The following is a 19,083-nucleotide window of genomic DNA, read 5'->3' as shown; positions in this document are numbered from 1 at the left end:
GTTGGACAGAATTCTCTGTGGGGCTCGCTTTGGGCATACGCTGTAGGAATGGCAGTTTAAAATGGTGCAGATAAAGCCAACAAGGGGGACCTTGCCGCAGGCAGCCCTCAGCAGGTCTGGGCTGTGTTGCTCACACGTGCTGCAGAGAGAGGATCAGGCTCTGAGCTTCACAACTGCCGCTGGTTCTGCTGGTTCAACCCTTACCATTAGAAGCAGCTCGGAGGTGGTTGCAACAGATTGTTTATTACTCTAACAGCCTTCATTCTTTCATTGGAGAACCAGCCCTTCAGCTGGGACTGGCATCTTTGTTTCCATAGGAAAACCAGCTCCTGGAATTAGGAATACACGTTCTTTTCCTAAAATACTGGGGTGAAATGATCATGTATTACTGTGAATTTATACCCATATATGGCTTAATTTGCACAGCTTCTTTGGGATAGTGATATCCCAGTAGAAAACTCTGTGATGGTACTGGAAATGAAGCTCTTGCAGGACTCGGTGCAGGCTGCAGTGAATGTGACAGTAATGAAAACAATATGGAATAAAAGCATGTTTTAAGAGTCAATTTTAAAGGTTAGGGTAATTGTGCAAGAAACTTGGCTTCAGAAACGTGTAAGGCAAGTAATCCTGACCTAGTCAAATAGGGCATGAAAAATCCATACAGCTTTCCTTATGCCTTGCAGAATTCAGTGTTTAACTCTTTCAGAATCCGTGTGCAGAGCTGGCGATGAGGGCATTCCATTTCTTGCAGTCAGGAATATTGTTTGCCAGTATCCCGTAGATCTTAATTTAAAGTATTTCTGTGCCTTTTTTTCCCTGTAGCCCTGGAATGAGATCAGATGTAAGCTCTTCTCCATCCACAACCTCAGCAACTACGGGACCACCTCCCAAGCTCTGTCTTGTCTGCTCTGACGAGGCCTCGGGGTGTCATTATGGGGTTCTAACTTGTGGCAGCTGCAAAGTGTTCTTCAAGAGAGCTGTGGAAGGTAAGACGTGGCGTGAGGAATTTCCTGTTTAAAAGTAGGAAATCCACATCCAAAACCAGTCTACTTAATCCGGCTGGAATCCGTGCGTTAGCTAGAATCCTCTTGGAAAATCCCATCCATTATATCACTGATCTTTTCATAGCAAATAGCATTGATAATGGTGTATTATCTGAAGCATAGATTGCATTTACATTTATAAAATGCTCCCATTCACTCACAGTGTAAAAGGATGTTTTGTTGTCTTGGTTTTTTGTTTCTGTCGTTTTCTTTCGCTGTTGTTTTTGTTCCTTTGCCCTGTTTATATACAGATATCTGTCTGTGTGATTAGATCTGTCGAGTTTGTGATTTTTAAGCTTAATGTTAGCTGGTTCGTGTGTAAAACTGTGTGTGAAACGTGATACACCTCTTGTGTGCAAGGTTATCGTAGTTTTTCAGTTTCTCCTATAAGCAGTATAGGCTAAATTACATGCATGTCCATGCACATTATTTGCAGGGATAACTGGGTAACAGGAGCATGTGTGTGGCTTTGGATTATTGAGATTTCTCTTTAATCACAGGAAGTAAATCATTCTGGAAAATGGGGATGATGGAAAACTAATGGCATAGCTGTAGTGTGTCTTGCAGAGTAAGTGATCTGTGAGTCTGGGGCAGCATAAGTAGCCATTATACAATGAATTTGGGTTGTACCTCAGTGATTCTTCACTTCAGCATCAGAGGGGTGCAGAAAAGTATAGTTATGTATTGAGCATATTCTCAGTGTCTCTGAAAGGGTTGCAGTTCCTCTCTTGTGGAATGATGCCGTTCTCAATTACAGCCTTCCTGTCTCATGCCTTTTCCATGCAGCGTTACTGGGTAGTTTGAAGTGAATCAGACTCATTTTCTGCTGGTGTTTTTGCACATTGGGTTTCACTGGTGACAAGGCTGTGCTGACAAAGACAAACTACCCTCCAGTCCTTCGGAAGCAGCACTTTCTCCCAGTTCCAAGCCCACTGGATGCAATAGGGAGCTGCGTGGCAGCGCAGAGCCTGTTGGAGGGAGCGGAAGCGTTGGGTTCATATCGCAGTTTTTGCTTGTCACCAGGGGAAGGGATGTCAGTTCTGTGGGAAGCAGAGCCTGTTCCTGGAGGGTAACAGGAGACAGACGATATGAGCTCAAGTGCAGGGCACTGGGCTGCGTGGGCTCTCCGTGGCTCCCAGCTGGTCTGTGTGGAGTTGCATTCCCATTTAGAGCCAGACTCTTTCAGCTGAAGCAAATAATATCTGTATCCTTAATGGAAATAAGGTCACTGGGTATCCCTCGGGAGTAGTGTTGTATGGCAGCTGGGTATACATCAGAGCCAAGGTTTTGCACATCCTTAAACAAATCGCGGAAGTACCAATACGCAAAGAAATCAACCCAGTAATTCTTTCTGATCAGTGGTGCAACTTGCCACATCTTATATCGGCTGAGTTAATGTTAAAAATGGAAGAAGGCTTGTGGCTGACAAACTGCAGTCAGTTCCTCAAGGCTCACCTCTGCTTTCATTTTTATTGTTCCATAGATTATCCCAGCCTTAATCCTTCTGCTTAGATCATAGAATCCCAGACTGGTTTGGGTTGGAAAGGACCTTAAAGCTCCTCCAGTTCCAACCCCCTGCCGTGGGCAGGGACACCTTCCACTAGAGCAGCTTGCTCCGAGTCCCATCCAACCTGGCCTGGTACTGTGCATGTTTTCAGGAGCCATTACAGTATCTGTTAGCTCTAGAATGCACTTTAAGGAACAGATAATTTGCTTTGTCTCTTACAGGCATTTTTCTTATTAGGAACATATGTAAAAGGAATTTGTTTCTGCAATATCCTTTTTACTAATAGCTGCCAGGCACCTGTCAGTACATAGATCAAGCTGGCTCTGCATGCTGGTCATCCAGCCTTTAGCCTGAAACCCTGTTTTGTACCTCTGTCTACACACACGTGTGCTGTGACAGAAACAGTCACAGAAACTGAAAGTATCGGTACTTAGAAAATCAATATAAAGGGTATTTTTTCCAGCAAAGAGTAGAAGCAGAGAAGAGGAAGGTTGAAGGTGGGAAGTCAGCTGTATATTCATATGCAGCTCTTCATGCCAGCAGGCTTTGTTCAGGAGCCCCGGGTGGCCAAAGCCATCTTGTTCCAGTTCTTATTTTCATGGTGGTTCAGAGCCTTCATCCCAGAACTAGCCCCGTCACCCCCAAAACAACCTCGATCCTCCCCACCTCCGCTTCCTCGCCTTGCTTCACATCCTCACACCTCCCCTCCCCTTCAGCTTCCCAACACTTCTGCCTCCTGCTGTGCTCCAGATCATCCTCCTTCTTCAGCGTTTCTAATTCCATCTTCCAAAGTCCGCAGTTTCTAACCTTTTATACGCCAGCATGCTAAAATGGGCAAAGACTCCTTCAGTCCCGCAGGGCTTCAGAGCCCCCAGCACTGACTGGTGCAACGCTGAAGAGTGCGCAGCCCCTGTCTGCTGTGAATCCCCTTGGAAACATCTCCAGTTGCTCACTACCAGTTTTTATCAGTGAAGTATCTGGGTTTTGAGCAGTAAAGATCATTCCTTCGTGCAGCTGGCCTATTTGTTACCTGGGCAGCGGCCAGACACAGAGCAGAAGGCAGCCTCAACTTCCCTTTATTTTCCCACAAAACATTCATGAGACGCGAAGGCTTCAATGGGAGGTAATACAAAGCGATAGTGTAGCTTTTGCCTAAAAAAAAGGCAAGAATAGGCAAGTAGTAAATCCAAGCAACCAAACAGCACCTGCACAGAGGGGAAGCTCTTTGTTAGGAGAAAAATTGAGCAGCTCAGGAAACTCACCCCCGAGGCAACTGTATTGACTGTGTGAAGCGTGGTCTCATTGGATATCTTGTGAGACATGGAATTGCAGCCTCTGACTGCAGTGCTGACAGCCATTGGTTTGCGTTTCACGTGTGTGTGTGTATGTTCTGTAGGTACAAGTATGCAAACAGGAGGCAGAATCGTGAATCATGGGTCTATTTTCCGAGCTGTCTTAAACACAGAGATTACACAAGGATCAGGAAGGGTTCCTCTTCTTCACAGGAAAAGGGAGGGGGGTCATTCATAAAGACATTGAGTGCTTCCTTGGAATGTCAACTTGAAACACCTCCCTGGAGAAGGTTGACTAAAGCCAAAGTAATAAGCTCTGCGTACCCATCAGTTTCACAGCTGACTTGAAACAGATTCCTTAACCAGGCTCTTCTGTGAGAAGACACTAACTCCATTGTTAATAACTCAGTATTGGGAAAACATGTCTGTTCCTCGCAGGATTGTACCATCAGGACTTTGCAGTACAGTGAACAGCCTAGGCTGCAGCTTTCCGCTCTCTAAAGCAGCATGTTTCTTGATCTGTATGTGGGAGAAGGATGTACCTTTTAGTAGTACCTTCCTCTACATAAGTTCTGTTGAGACATTTATTCATATGACTTAAAAAATGAAGAATAGGTGCTCCTGCTCTGTTGCCCTGCTGCCATCAGCTCAGAAACACAGCTTCATTTGTGTACTTCAAGGTTTGCCGTGTTTCTGGGGTCAGTTTCGCTTGCCCAGATCAGACTCTTTAAGTTAAACAAAGAGGAGGTCTCATGACTTTGAACATGCTGAAAGCTTGCTCTGTGTATCTGCAGAAGTGGTTACATCTGCACTTCCAAAATGTGTTTATGAACGCTGTTTACATCCTTGTGGAACCATTTAGGGAAAGTGCGAACAATATCACTATAGAAAATAGCGCGTAAGGGTACGAAAGTAAGAGAAAAACTGATTTAAGAATAGAATTTGCCTGATGTTAACAAACAGAAAATAGGGTTTCTGCCTAAAATTATTGGCTTTGGTGTCTCAATATGAGAAATGTGTTTGGTGTAGAGATGCATGAAATCATATGGGTACTGATCTCTGGCAAGTACAGGTATCCTGTAGTCCCCAGCTGCTTGGCATGACTGGAGAAGGAATGGCTTCCTGTGCTGCTCCGACCTGATGGTTCTTTCTGTTTGCTTGTGAACAGGGCAGCACAACTACCTGTGTGCCGGGAGGAACGACTGCATCATCGACAAAATCCGGAGGAAAAACTGCCCAGCATGCCGCTACCGGAAGTGTCTCCAGGCGGGAATGAACCTCGAAGGTACCTTATGTTCAAATCCTGCTCTTACGTTTGGGTCTTAGACAACAAAAGGTGATGCTGCTTATGAAGCAGGTACCTGGGCAGCGCTTTAACAGGTTACAAGTGCCGGGTTTGTGGCGTGTGTGAGGAGGTCAGTGAAAAGCAGGAGGTTTCTGCGCTGCCGTGTCTCCTGTCCTCTCCTCTCGCACTCAGCTGCTGGCGCTCGGGCTGTTCAGCAGAAGTGAGTCATACCCGCAGAGCAGGGTTGTTTGTCATTCCTGTCAGCACGTATATCTTGTTGCCTTCTCACTGGCTGTGAGACAGCAGAACTCCAGGAGATCACCTGTAGGAAAGTGTGATGCCGGCTTGTCCTGACTCAGGAGAGTGACCTGGCACCGAAACCATGGTGGAGAGGGAAAGCCCAGAGGCACAGACCTAAACTTGGAGTGGAGTTTAGGTCTTCAGACTGAAGAGAAGAGGGTTTGTTCATGCTGGGGATCCTTCTTCAATTTCTCTAGAAAAGATAGGCTAAATAAATAAATTTATATGTATTTGTTCTCTGCCAAGTCCTGAATGTGGCTTATGAGAAACTGAAGACCATCAACTAGAGATTTAGTAGCAGTTGTAAAATGGCATAAACCATTTTTATTAGTGTCAGCTCTGGTTTATGCTTGATGTTTTTTCCTTGAGCTGTAGAGATTAATACAGTTCTTACCAGCAGAGTTATCATGGTGGTACTGGTATAATCAAAATTGTCAGATAAAATAAAAATGTCAGAATCGTATTTCTGGGATAGAAATATGAGCAGAGCTTCATTTGGGCAGTGATAATATCCTTTAGTGAAGTGTAAGTGGTGAATTATGTTAAAGAGATGGATGATACATACGATTTTCATTTTGAGGTCGGAAAGAATACATTTTGGTTTAAGAGTTATTTCTGGTTTTTTTCACCGTAGTTGCTTTCAAATTCCATATATTCGTGTCTGTAGATGCATAGAGGTATCTCTATCATGTATATGATATATATAGAAAATATATAGAGAATATTAATGTCTTCATCAGTCATTCTTATAGATTCATTTATCTATATAAACAGAGCACTTTATAATGTATATTACTCCAATAGTAAGCCCTTCTGTTCCTGCATCAGTTTATTGGAATTCATTTTAAAGCAGACCCCTACAGAGCTCTCTCGGGCTCTGGGATGAGTTCTTTGAGTTCCTTTCTCCACCAGAGAAAATGGGAATTGAATGACGTCTGATAGCTGCCACTTTTCCACATGGAGTCTGGAGCCCTTCCAGCTATAGTCTGTGTGCCTGAATTTTGGCACAGAGGATCCCAGAGAACACTGACTTTTTGGAGGGTGGATGTCGTTACATAAGTTGTTGGAAAAGGCAGAGCGGAGCTTTTGTGACTGAGAGGGAAAAGGATCTAGAAACTCAGCAACGCAGAAACGGAAGAACCCAAGTTAGTGTGAAACAGTGAAACACGAGCATGGAAACAAGGATTTAGTGGACGGAGCTGAACAGATGGTGAATTGGTTGTACTTCCAGAAGAACTCTTAGGAAAAAAAACCTGGAAGGCAGCAAAAAGCACAGAGGAGACTGAAGAGAAGTTCCTTTCATCTTGCCTCTTTCAGGGTCACTGTTCAGGAATTACTGTTCTTTAAAAGCCAGTTTAAATGTGCATACCTTTTAGACAGTAATCTCTTTTAGGCAAGTCCTCAGATGTATCCTCAGTGCCTGAATAATGGTTATCAGCAAACCAGTTAAGGAATGGTGAGAGATCAGACTGTCCCAGCGTGGCCCTTGCACTTGCCCCTGCTTGCTGGAAGATTTCTTCCAGGAATCTGTCCAGGCACATTGGGAATAGGTTTCAGTTTCGAATACCTACAGCGAGTTTCACTGTTAGGTATGGGGTAGAAGGCTAACTTCTTTATAAAGAACTAAATACATACACAAAATCTGCCATGTGGTGTTCTAATTCTGGCCTGCTCTTGTGCTGAGGCAAAAGTGGTTCCTTCTGCACTAGAAACACATTACTTGACCACTTTCTCTTATAGTCTGTTTTCTCTTCAGTCGTACCCCTGGCCCTATTGATCATCCTTTCCTGGAATGTGCTTGTTGCTGTTGCATGGGGGTATGGGTGTAGGGGACTGGAAGAACATACAACTGTCAAGCTGCAGGTACTAGAGATTTACACAGAGAATAATGGTATTTTGTGCTGCAGCTTCTGTTTCTTTGAATTCTCATTTCCACTTCCCTCGTTGGTTGACCCTGGGTATTCCTTGGCACCCGTCCTCCTTGTGATGTGTTTGAAGACAAGATTTATTGTTAGGTTTTACGCCTGTAAAAAGTCGTCTCGTAATTTGCTTTGGTCTTTCAGGCTGCAGTTTATGGTTAAACTGTTGGCAGTTTATGGGTTTGCTCTGCCATCTTCGCTTCGAGTGTATTCTCTCCTTTCTACCCAGACCCATTGCCCTGCTGTGGGTTTGTCACTATAAACCCCGTTTTAGAAGTGAGGTGCATGGTCTCTGTGCCTGATCCCCAGCACCACGGTGGGGATGTTCCACAGAAAATCTTGGACGCTTTTATTCCCATGCCGAGTTTCTCTGTAGGGATTAATCTGCTGTGATTTGCCCTAAGGAGCTGGTTTTAAATGTGTGGTGGTGTTAGATCTGAAAATAAACTGTAAAGCAGCACATTATCTCAACCTTCTTTTTTTGTGAGTTACAATTAAATACCTGTCAGGTCTATTAGCCTAATTCTTGCATAATACCTTGCCTTATCAGATAGATTCCTTTTGATTATCATTTTAGCAGACTTTCTGGGCTGGAAATACTCCATACCAGGTGTCTGCATTAAGCTGAAGGCTTGTGCCTGCAAATTGAAGTCAAAGCTGTTTGTTTGCTTTTGAGAACAAGGATAATGGGGCAGAAAATGCCAGAATGTTGACAGGGTTTTGGAGCAGCCGTTTAAAAATCTGATGGGACCAATGAGAAGCATTTTGCTCCAAGGAATAACCATTGCTGTTCCCCTATGGCAGTCCTGGCAAATGTGGCCTTTTGGAAAATGCAATTTATACAAGGCCCATGGAGAATTTTATATCTCTAGCAGTTAGTTTTGAAGTCCCTGTTCTAGATAGTGGGAGAAATGGGCTCAGGATGGGGGTTTTGTACATTGTTAAGCTACAGAGTTGGGGCATTTCTGATGACTGGAGATTTTGAACAGGTCAGTAGATGCTCTGAATGTGAAACCACAGGACATGATGCTTCTGTGTCAGTGCTACGGACTGATCTCAGAAGTTCCAGAACAGAAACCAATTAATTGAGGCACAGGAAGAGAACTGGGATTCATCCTGCTCTGTGGTCGCAGCACACTCAGGGTAGCGGATACACCCAGGATTGCTCACAGCCAAGTAGGAGATCCCGTTATTGACAATACACTAATAAATTGTTGCTCCAACTTTGTGTAGTTTACAGTTAACATCTCTGTGTGATGGTTTATTTATTTGGCGAGTGAGTTTTATAGTTTAATTACGCAGCAATAATTTACATGCAAGAGAGTTGGCAAGAGCAGAATCTGCTCCTGGCCAGCACTGAAAAACACAGTTTTCCCTGGCTTGAGAGATTGAGTAACTTCTTACATTAATTACATGCAGTTTTTGTTTCTTCTGCATAGTTTCTGTACTTAATACGTCAAGGAACTTACAAGGTGCACAGTCCTGCAAACACTTCCGGACGGGTGTCGTGCTGTCACATGGAGTTTCACTGGTACTCTGCAAGTTCGCAATAGAAATGGTAGAATCAAGGCTCTTCTTTTAGGATGAGCCTTGAGGATGCCTGCAGATGTTATTGCACTTTCTGAAACATGGACATAAATGTGACTTTCACTGAAACATCGCATTTATGTGACAAGACAAAATGTTTTCACGGGAACTCTAATTAATGTGAAATGATTTACAGCTTTATGAAGGGGTGGTTTAGGATATTCAATTGCCTGATCTGCAAGTGCAGGATAGCAACAGCAGCCTTTCCCCTGTGCTGTTTTTATTGCTGTGTGGTCACTTCCCATGAGCTAACCTGTGCCTTACCAAAACTTCCCTAGCTCGAAAAACCAAGAAGAAGATAAAAGGTATCCAGCAGACGGGTGCAGCGGGAGCGCGGGATGCTTCGGAAACACCAGGAAACAAGAGCATCGTCCCGGCGTCGCTGCCGCAGCTGACCCCAACCCTGGTGTCGCTGCTGGAGGTGATCGAGCCGGAGGTGCTGTACTCAGGCTATGACAGCACACTGCCCGACTCCAGCTGGCGCATCCTCTCCACTCTCAACATGCTGGGAGGGCGGCAGGTCGTGGCTGCAGTGAAGTGGGCAAAGGCAATACCAGGTAATGCACAAATACATTTCCCCCTGTACTGGGCACTGGGGAGGCTGCACCTTGAATCCTGTACCTCAAATCCTGTGGTCAGTTCTCGTCTCCTCACTACAAGAGAGACATTGAGGGGCTGGAGCGGGGCCAGAGAAGGGCACTGGAGCTGGTGCAGGGCCTGGAGCCCAAGTGTGATGGGAACGGCTGAGGGACCTGGGGGGTTCAGATGGAGAAGAGAAGGCTCAGGGGGGACCTGATGGCTCCCTACAAGTGCCTGACAGGAGGATGGAGCCAGGAGGGGCTGGGCTCTGCTCCCAAGGAACAAGGGGTGAGACAACAGGAACCGGCCTCAAGCTGCACCAGGGCAGGTTTAGATGGAGCTGAGGAACAATTCCTGCCCCAAAGAATGCTCAGGCATTGGAACAGGCTGCCCAGGGCAGGGCTGCAGGCACTGTTCATGGGGGTATTTAAAAGACGTGTAGACAAGGTCCTCAATGCCATCTGTTAGTGGTGGCCTTGGCAGTGCTGGGCAGCAGTTGGACTTGGTGTCTTAAAGGTTTTTTCCAACCTGGTTGATTCTGTGATCACAAAGTGCAGTGTTTTTGTTTTGCTTAAAATCTGCCTTTGCATTTGGCATCCTTCAGAGCCTTCACAGGTGAAGCTGTAGTGATATCTGGGTTTATTTGTGTGTCTCATGCTTCTGGAGCGAAAAAAGCATAAAAAAAAAAACCAGCTTAAAAAACATTACAATTATAAGTTAGTTCATTTTACTGGAACCCTTTGGCCATGGAGTGCTAAAATTTGTATTTTAATGGAGGTTTGGTTTTTCAAGTAATACAAAGAACTGTGGCTCCACTGCAGGGAGAACTATTTCTTGAATATTTTTAGCAGTGAGGTTCTCTGGACTCAGACTGCAGTTGCTGCACTGCCTGGTCTGGGTCTGCACTCATGGATGGTTCTTTTTTCACTGCCTTTCACCATTATCTGTAGGTTTTTGTTGACTGCGAATAGGCATTTGAGTGTCCAGTTCCAGGGTGGAAGTCAGGGCATTCATTGTCTCTCAAGCACTGTAGCCACACAATTAAGCTGACTGTCACCAGGGAAACGGGAAAGGTTTGTGGCTGTTTTGGCTCCCACCTTAAGACACACTTAGCAAGTGCCTTGCAGAAGAAGTGATGTTAAATCCCAGCCTTGGACATAGCATCCCATGGTACCAGGGCTGAAGGTGAAGCTGAGGGTCTCTTTATTCCTGACAAAGACAAGTGTCTTCTTCCCTTCCACTTCTGCTCGGTACCGCTAATTAACTACCTGCATTCAAACCCCCAGCAAAACCACCTCCGTAATGCGGATGGTGCCCAAGAATAACATCACTTAGCAGGGCTGCCAAAAAAAAATGGCCAATAATGGAATTCATGAGTCATAATGGTGTCTCCTTTGAGGCAGGGAAATAAATTAACAGTAGGGAAGAAAGGCTGGTAAATTCAAATATACATGTCCAGCAGAGCTGGGAATAGAGGGAATTTTATCCTTTCAGGGCTTCTCTGCAGTGGGGGATTAGGATGAGTTAGCATGCATTAGAAGAAGTTCACATGCATGCCCTTTCTTCTGGGACGAGTCTTCAGGAGACCATCTGGTACTCACAAATACAGATTTAGATGCTGTTTTTATACAACAGTTCTGTGTTCATCAGCTCTTCGAACAGTTTCCCTAATTAGAGAAACCCTTCAGGTTGGAACATATGCTCTGAACGTAAATGCCAACCTTCTCTTTAATAATCACACTAATAGGAATTATTGCTATCCCCTTTTTATCTGCTTTTGTTTGTTTGTTAAGGTGGTTCTTCGTGAGTATTTAGTTTGTATGTACTGCTGCTGTTGTACACCTTCAGGCATGCTAACAGTGAGCCAGCGCTGCCTGCCAAACCCTTTAGCTGGGATTTCAAAATCATGAAATAACTTTGAAACACTTTGCCTCTGTTTTAGAAGTAGTAAATCGTACTTGGTGCTGTCTCCAAAGGCAGAAGCTTTTCTTGGTTAGACATAGCAAGTTTTGTTATATATGAAACTACTGCCTGCCGTCCATTTGCACATCTCCAGGCAGCAGCGCTGCTGTGAGCTCTTTAGATGTCAGATGCTTAATAAAATTAAATAAAATCAACTGAATTCAGACTACAGTGATGATTCAGCATGGCACACTCGTGTCTTGCTAAATGTAGGCAGGGTCTAATAGGAGCTAGTGCTGCGCATTAAAAGCTGTCTGCATTTTAAGATGATTTGAGGGACCAGTTTTCAGATTTTACACATTTCCTCACTGATTAATTGGCTCTGCTTGTGCTGCATTGTAAGATCAGAAGCAGTTACTGATGGTAACTAATGCAGTATGTATTTTGTAAGTTCAGTGTAGAGCTGTTGAATAAGAGCAAAAATTGACATTAAACCCATTAGTGCCTAGTGGGCTGCACTTACAAAAAGTCAAAAATGCTGTGTTTTTCGGAAGATGGCCCAATGGATTACAGTGTATATGAAATACAGTTTTTGGCTTTTGTAATCCAGCTAACCGCCCATCGGTTCCAGATAAGCACAGACATATATTCTGATCATTTTCTAATATATTGCATCCCCTTTTACTACCTGTAGTACATATCAGAGCACCCAATATGGTACTCTTTCCATCCAGAACATAACTTACATCATGGTTGTAAGAGCCCAGGGCTCACGTGTGCTTTGGTAGATGGTGAATATACAATATAATGCAGAGTTCAAGAGTTACTCTTCCTCTTGCTTTCTCTTGCCTTTCTGTTTTGTATGGTTGACAGTTACACATTCAAACCAGCTCAAGGTTGAGTGATCCAGGAGCTTTCCATTCAAACCTGTCAGGTCTTGTGTGTATTCTCATTGTCCAGAAGACAGAACTGGAGTCCTTAAACGCTTAAGTTCTTCATCTGCAAAGTTTTGAACAGGCAGAGGACTCCTTGATGGTGTGCTCAGTGTCTGAATGGAACCTTAGTAGCTGGAAAGCAGCACTGAAATCTTGCACCCCTTTTAAAATGCATTCTTTTCATCCAGCACAGCCTTTGCCATAAGCACCTCTTACTGTTCTTAATTTCTTTTTGTCTTCCACCAAAATCTCATCTAAAATACGTGACTGACTCAGATGGTCGTAATATGGCAGGAAATGTTGTTACTGCAGGTACAGAAATACCCTTCTTAAAGTGGTAGCCTGCGTTGATAAGTCAGGAGCTGTACTGATGCTAACTACGGTCCTTTTCCAAGTTACGGGAGTTTTCTTCTTCTTTACTCTCACACCTCAATTTCTGTTTTCCAGGTTTCCGAAACTTACATCTGGATGACCAAATGACCCTTCTGCAGTACTCCTGGATGTTCCTAATGGCTTTTGCCTTAGGATGGAGATCATACAAACAATCAAACGGGAATCTCCTGTGCTTTGCCCCAGACCTGATTATTAACGAGTAAGTAAGACTTGATGCAGTGATGCTGGGGTTTGCACTCGAGAGGTGAATCACTGGGCAGCAAATTCATCTGTCACTTGCAAGGTGGTTTTGGTTTTGGCAGGTTTCTTAGCGTTTTTAAGTAAGTCAAATGCAAGGAAGGTGGTTTAGATATTAAGTCTTAACAAGAAGTTTTTGTGGGAGGTGTTTGTACTAAAATATTCCATACTGTGACTGTTCCTGCACCAGGCATTGTAATAATTCATTTTATCAGAGATCACATAGTTGAAGCTTTCAGGGATGGAGAGCAAAGTCTGACAGATTGCATGGTGTTCAGTCTGTTTATTGTATGAGAGTGATGGTCCTGCCAGGTTCACAGCATTCTTGATCAGTTAAACATTTCTATCTGAACCTGATTAAAATCTGGCTGAAAAGACAAGGTTACAAGTGGAAAAACTTGTCTGATTTATGTTTTCTTGTTGAACTTTGTTACCACGTTTCAGGAAAGGTTGAATTTTCTAGAATCTTTGGGCATCTTTTTTCTTGCACTGCGCATCGTTTTCCTTGCGTTTCTCAAATCCGTGCCGTGCAGTAATTCTGTGTTGTAGAGGAGTGAAAGAGGGAATTCAGGATTGCTGAGGTGATGGGCAGCAGGCTTCATTGGAGGCGCACTAGGGATAAACACTTTGCACAGGAATATGCAATCTTATATTACTTTCCATATAATATTTTGAAGGCGTAATGGCAGATTGCATCAGGTGATGCCTTTCTGACTCCCATCGGAAGAGCAAACACTCCGTCTATCCCCTTTCCTGTAGAGATGGAGTTGGGATCAGTCCCAATGCACTGTCACATTCTCCTGCCGTTCACTTTGGAGACATTTTAGTGTTTGTGTCCTTCAGCTCTGATTTTAAAGAGACGCTTCTTCCCACAGTGTGCCAAACCTGAGGGATCTCTCAGCCTTGCCCCTCCGGTGGTTCCATGTTTCTAAGCGCTGCCAAGGGGTTCTGTCTGTGCTTGGAATTAGTCACTGGAAATACTCTGTGGGTGTGAATCTCTGAGGTTGCTGATCAGAGCCATGCAAAACCAGTTGACCCACCTGCAGATTCCAGCTGAGGTGATGCTGTCACTGTGGATTTGCCATTTGTGGGGGCTAAATCGAATCAGTACGATTGCACATACAGCCAAAACCCTTTTGTAGCATCACAGTTTCACTGACAGTGATTTAAGAAGTGATTCAAGTGACAGTGTTTTATTCATGTCTCTGTTTTTCTGTCTTTAAAATGGGGGCAACGCTCATCCCTTTGGCATGCTCTGAGACAGCAGTCTTAATATTTGCGTTCCTTTTGCACTTCAGAATCAGAGCTCCCGAATCTCTTCTCTGTTTAGAAAACCGTTCCATTTCAGACTACTCCTTTTTCGTGTTTATGTCTTTATTCCTGGTTTATTTCAACCTAACGATTTGCCAGAGCATTTATAAACTGTCAGCATGTCTTTACAATAAGATTTTTCTTAGAGAGGTGGTGCGCAGATGCCAGGTGAGGGCCCATCTGTGTGCTGGTGTTGGTTGAAGTTCTTAGAGTTATGCCTCTGGAGTAAAACAGTCTCCGTGTGGTTGAAGTAATTGATGTGGTCACTGACAAGCACAGTGACATCTGATTTGCTTCAAGTCAGGGGTCTCCTGCTGTTTCAGCAGTGGGTCGGAACCACGCAGCTTTACAGCTGCCTGTGTTGGTACCCAGCACAGTTACTGCAGTCCTGTCGTACTAAATATTAATTCTCAAAATGCCTTCGAGTCACAGTTTTGGTACATGAATTGTTTATCAAAGTAGCATTTGTTTTCAATAGAATATGTAGACGGAGAGAATCGCCGTTGCTTCTCCAGTGTGCTACAGGTTCCCCATAAAACCCTCTGGTTGTAACTTGTTATGTACCGTTCATCAATAAAATACAGCCACCTCTGAGTGAAACATGACAAATACTGAATAATTGATAACGCCACAAGAGTTACAAGAGGCTTCTGAAGCGCAGGGAAAGCCAGAGGGGCAGTGCTGCTGGGGAAGTGTTGCGATACTGAAGGGTTGGGTGTGACAAGAGGGACATGATGGCATCAAGGGAAAAATGTGCTTGGGTTTTAATGATCAGAGGTGTCTGATCTCTCTGCTTTATGCATCATTCAAACGATAGTTCCGCAGTATGTGATATTCCTGAGAAACCTTAGTCAGTGCTTCTTTGTGGTGTGCATCTTGGTGATCTTTCACCCAAACAGCTCCTTCCCACACTCACCCACCCACCCACCACCACCCTGAAAACTCTCACTGAATGTTTTAGGTATGCTAGAAACGTGTCCAAGGTAGAGTTGTAAGTTCACTGAATCATCATCACAGACTGGTTTGGGTTGGAAGGGACCTTAAAGCTCCTCCAGCTCCACCCCCTGCCATGGGCAGGGACACCTTCCACTAGAGCAGCTTGCTCCAAGCCCCTGTGTCCAGCCTGGCCTTGAACACTGCCAGGGATGGGGCATATATAACTTCCTTCTGTTTGGTTTGTTGTGGTGTCTTTTGGTTTATTTTTCTTCATCTTAATGATCCATTTGGAAAAAGAAATTGTTTCTGCGCTCTGTAGTGTTGTTTGTGCAACAGAATTGAAACCTTCATTTTGATTGTCTGAAATCTAGGATCAAGGTCAATTTTACAGTTAACTGAAGCTGTCTGCATCAGATTTTGGCTTCCTGTTGAGTAGTTTCAGGTTTGTGCATGCAGATGAAGAGATGCGAGTTGCTCAAACTTGTAATTTTTGAGATGTGCAAATGGCTTTTCTACAGGTCTGTTCTTTAGATGGACATTTTTCATTTGTAACTAAGAATTTGGCTCCGTATCAATAATTGCACTTTCAAAGCCTTATTTCCATGAAAGACTATAACACAATTGTATGTCTTTACCCATACTGCATTCGAATGCAGTAACTCCAGGAGGTCTTCATCTCCAAGCCCCAGAGCCTTTAGATTGATGATGTACTTGTTTTTCTTAAATGGAAGTACAAACAAGTTGAGGAGTTGGCAGGAACTTCCAAGCCTCCCATGAGCCCCTCAGGCAGACTTGTATCATTTCAGCCTTACAAAACAGTGGCAAATATTCACATGGATGGGTTTTCAATTCTGTTGCGTAACTTGAGTTTACACATCAAACAAAAGTGTATGTATCACATTATGCTGTGATAAACATCTCGCTGCGTATATGGAATTGCACATATTTGAATCTCAGTATGATCTTAAAAATACATTTAGCCTACTTTTCACCCCCCAAATCCCTTTGATTTTACTTATAAACAAATCATAGAATCATGGAATGGTTTGTGTTGGAAGGGAGCTTAAACCTCATCCAATTCCAACCCCCTGCCATGGACAAGGACACCTTCCACTGGAGCAGCTTGCTCCAAGCCCCCTCCAGCCTGGCCTTGAGCACTGCCAGGGATGGGGCAGCCACAGCTTCTCCAGGCAAAGAGAAAATTCACCCTCAGAAGGGTCATAAGAAAAGTGTAGGTGTTGCTGGGTACAATGTAAATGAAGAAATAGAACAGACAAGCATCTTACAAGCACATTATTCAAATGAACATAACCACAAGGTGCTTGAGTTGTTTATGGGGATAATAAGACTTTCTTCAGATGCATGTGTCTCCTCAAGCATATGAGTAACATGAATCTTCTATGCATTTATCCTTGCACCAAGCCTCTGCTTTGTTATTCCTGTGTAGTTACTGCTTATTCAGATGGAGTAGCAAGATCCACGAGCTCATGTCAACACTTTTTAGGCAACTGGGTGTAAGTGGGCTGTACATAAGAACCAGTCTAACCCGTTAAGAGGTTGGTCATGCTACATTTTCAGCTAACAGATCCTTAGCATTTATAAACATCTTGCCGTGAATGGGCAGAAAGCTTCCCAGAAATCAGGGGGTTGTTTTGCTGGGTGCTCAGGTAGCTTTGCTGTGGTGATGAAGGCCACTCGGCATTGGTACCACTGGAGATCCCTCCGTAACTGGATTTCCAAGTACCATTGGTGCAGTCTGTGGTGTTCTTCTCAAGCCTCAAGCTGGCAGCCTGGTCATTTGACCAGTCTTCTCCTAAGCACTGAATACTTACTGGATATTCCATTTGTATGTCTGTACTCCAGTCACTTATTCAGAGGGGTGGGAATCACCCAATATAGCTGAATAATGTTTATCACTTTGGCTCTCCTAGGTTAAATATGTCTTATAGGGTTGGGTCGGTTGGGTTATAAGGGCAAGGGAGGGGCAAAAATGCATTTTAAGTTATTTTAAGGCTTTGGAAAATATTTTAGATTTACATTTCTGTGCTTCATTTGTGGGTAGAAATAATGCACTTCAGTGGGTTAGCGTGTGGCTGTTCAGGGAGCTCATCGTTTTGCATTTCAAAACAAGACAAATGATTCTTTGATAGCAGTATGTACTAGCTGGCAGTTTTATACATAATATAAGTGTTTTTATGCACATACACACACAAAACTGTATTCAAGTTGTTGAAAAGTTTGGCAGCTTAATAAATCTTGGGCTTCAGACCATCATTTAGTGTCTGGAGGTTGTATAAACCTGTGATTTTGGAGTATTGTCCAACTGTTTCTGCAGTTTGTGATTCAAACCATGCTGTTGTTGGAACCAGCGCCATTACTACATCAGCTTGAGGCCTCTGGTCATGTCACAGGCACATGAAATTACAACGAGCAACAGTAACTAATGCACAGTTGTGCTCATCAAGTATCAAATGCCATTTAATTGCTGCCCAGCTTTAGAAAAAAACTCTTGGCAGTCCTGTGTCTTAGGATTTTGACTCTGTGAGTGCTCACCATCTGAGCTCTTATTGTCTTAGATTTGAGGTCAAATCCTTGGTTTCCTTTGTCATTCTGTGCCATGCAGATTTTCTGAATTGGTGTTATTTGAATAGAAAGAAACTATCAAGTGATTCCAGTTTTATAACCCATGTTTCATGCGTTCCCTTATTCCCAGAATTTTTTCTGAACATTCTTTTGGAACTGGTTCTGTGAAGTCTGTATCATCTGTTTTTCACAACACCAGCATCTTGTTTATTGGCTTTTTTATTCTTTTATAGACTTTGCTGAACTGAGTGACTCAGAGCAGTGTTGAAAATCATCACATGCTTTTGCCATCAACATGGCATCCCACACAGCATGTATGTGTACATCCCGTGTGTGTTACATGGGCTTTCATGGAGCTCAGACTTACAGCTAATGCTCTGCTTACTCCTGGCTACAAAAGCAGAGGAGTATTAGATACTTACAGAAGAAGAAGGTGATTCAGATCAGGCTGGGTTTACAGTCACTAAAGCAGCATCACTTCAGAAGTGATAAATTGCCGTTAGCTCTTTAGAATCTCCATTTATATGAGTGGGGATAAAGGCAAAAGCTTTGAACTACTGCGATGGGGCAGTGTCACGCAGCACTCACTGGCCACAGCTCCAGCTCTGCCTCCTGAGCTGTTGTGGAGTGCAGGCAGCACACCAGGGCTTTATGTGACCACTCCCCCAAGTCAGTATGGTTCTGTAGATGGGTTCTGCTAGGAAGAAATCATGTCTGATGTCATCTCTGATTATAATACTGCTTTCAATCAGCTATGTGTAGTACCTGGTTGAGGTACGTGGTTTACATGTGGGTGAATTAATTGCTAGCCTTGCTAAATGCCCTCTGCAGGGAGAGTGCCAGGGCAGCCAGAAGGAAGCACAGCGCCCCAGACCCCTGCCCTTGGCTGGGTCTTTGGTCCATGCTTTTGTGCGGGTCCTGGGACAGGCTCCCCCCGCTCAGCCCGGTGGCAGCTGAGATCATGGATGCACTCTGTCCGGGAGATCTGCGAGGGGAATGTCTGGGACCTCTTCCCAGAGCGTTCGCCAGCATTAAGGACTGTGCAGTGAATCAGCTTCCCTCTTGCCCTGACACAGCCTGGGTGCGCTGCCCGCCGGGGCATGGTGCAGAGCTCCATGTGCCCTCGCACCAGCGGAAGGGAGGGGGCTGTGCTGCGCTCTGGGGTTTGGAGAGCTGCCATGTGCAGAGCCTTGGTATTGCCAAAAATCTGTGTCTGCAGATAGATTCTCAGGCTCGCGGATGTGATTGCATTTGCAGCACAGAGAAAGAAATGA

General features: G+C 44.2%; 1 protein-coding gene across 1 annotated transcript in view; it reads left to right on the top strand.

Moving 5' to 3' along the window:
- Window positions 1–19,083, top strand: part of NR3C1 (nuclear receptor subfamily 3 group C member 1) — a 62,281-nt gene that overhangs the window by 34,284 nt on the left and 8,914 nt on the right. The window contains exons 3-6 of the mRNA XM_065690450.1: window positions 823–986; window positions 5,011–5,127; window positions 9,212–9,490; window positions 12,797–12,941. Of these exons, the coding sequence (XP_065546522.1) occupies window positions 823–986; window positions 5,011–5,127; window positions 9,212–9,490; window positions 12,797–12,941 (705 nt within the window). The remainder of the gene's footprint in view (window positions 1–822; window positions 987–5,010; window positions 5,128–9,211; window positions 9,491–12,796; window positions 12,942–19,083) is intronic.

This window comes from Lathamus discolor, chromosome 10 (assembly GCF_037157495.1).
Source record: "Lathamus discolor isolate bLatDis1 chromosome 10, bLatDis1.hap1, whole genome shotgun sequence".
In the NCBI taxonomy this organism is placed as follows: Eukaryota; Metazoa; Chordata; class Aves; order Psittaciformes; family Psittacidae; genus Lathamus; species Lathamus discolor.
Note: the sequence above shows the minus strand (reverse complement) of the source record. Positions and strands in the feature narration are given on the sequence as shown.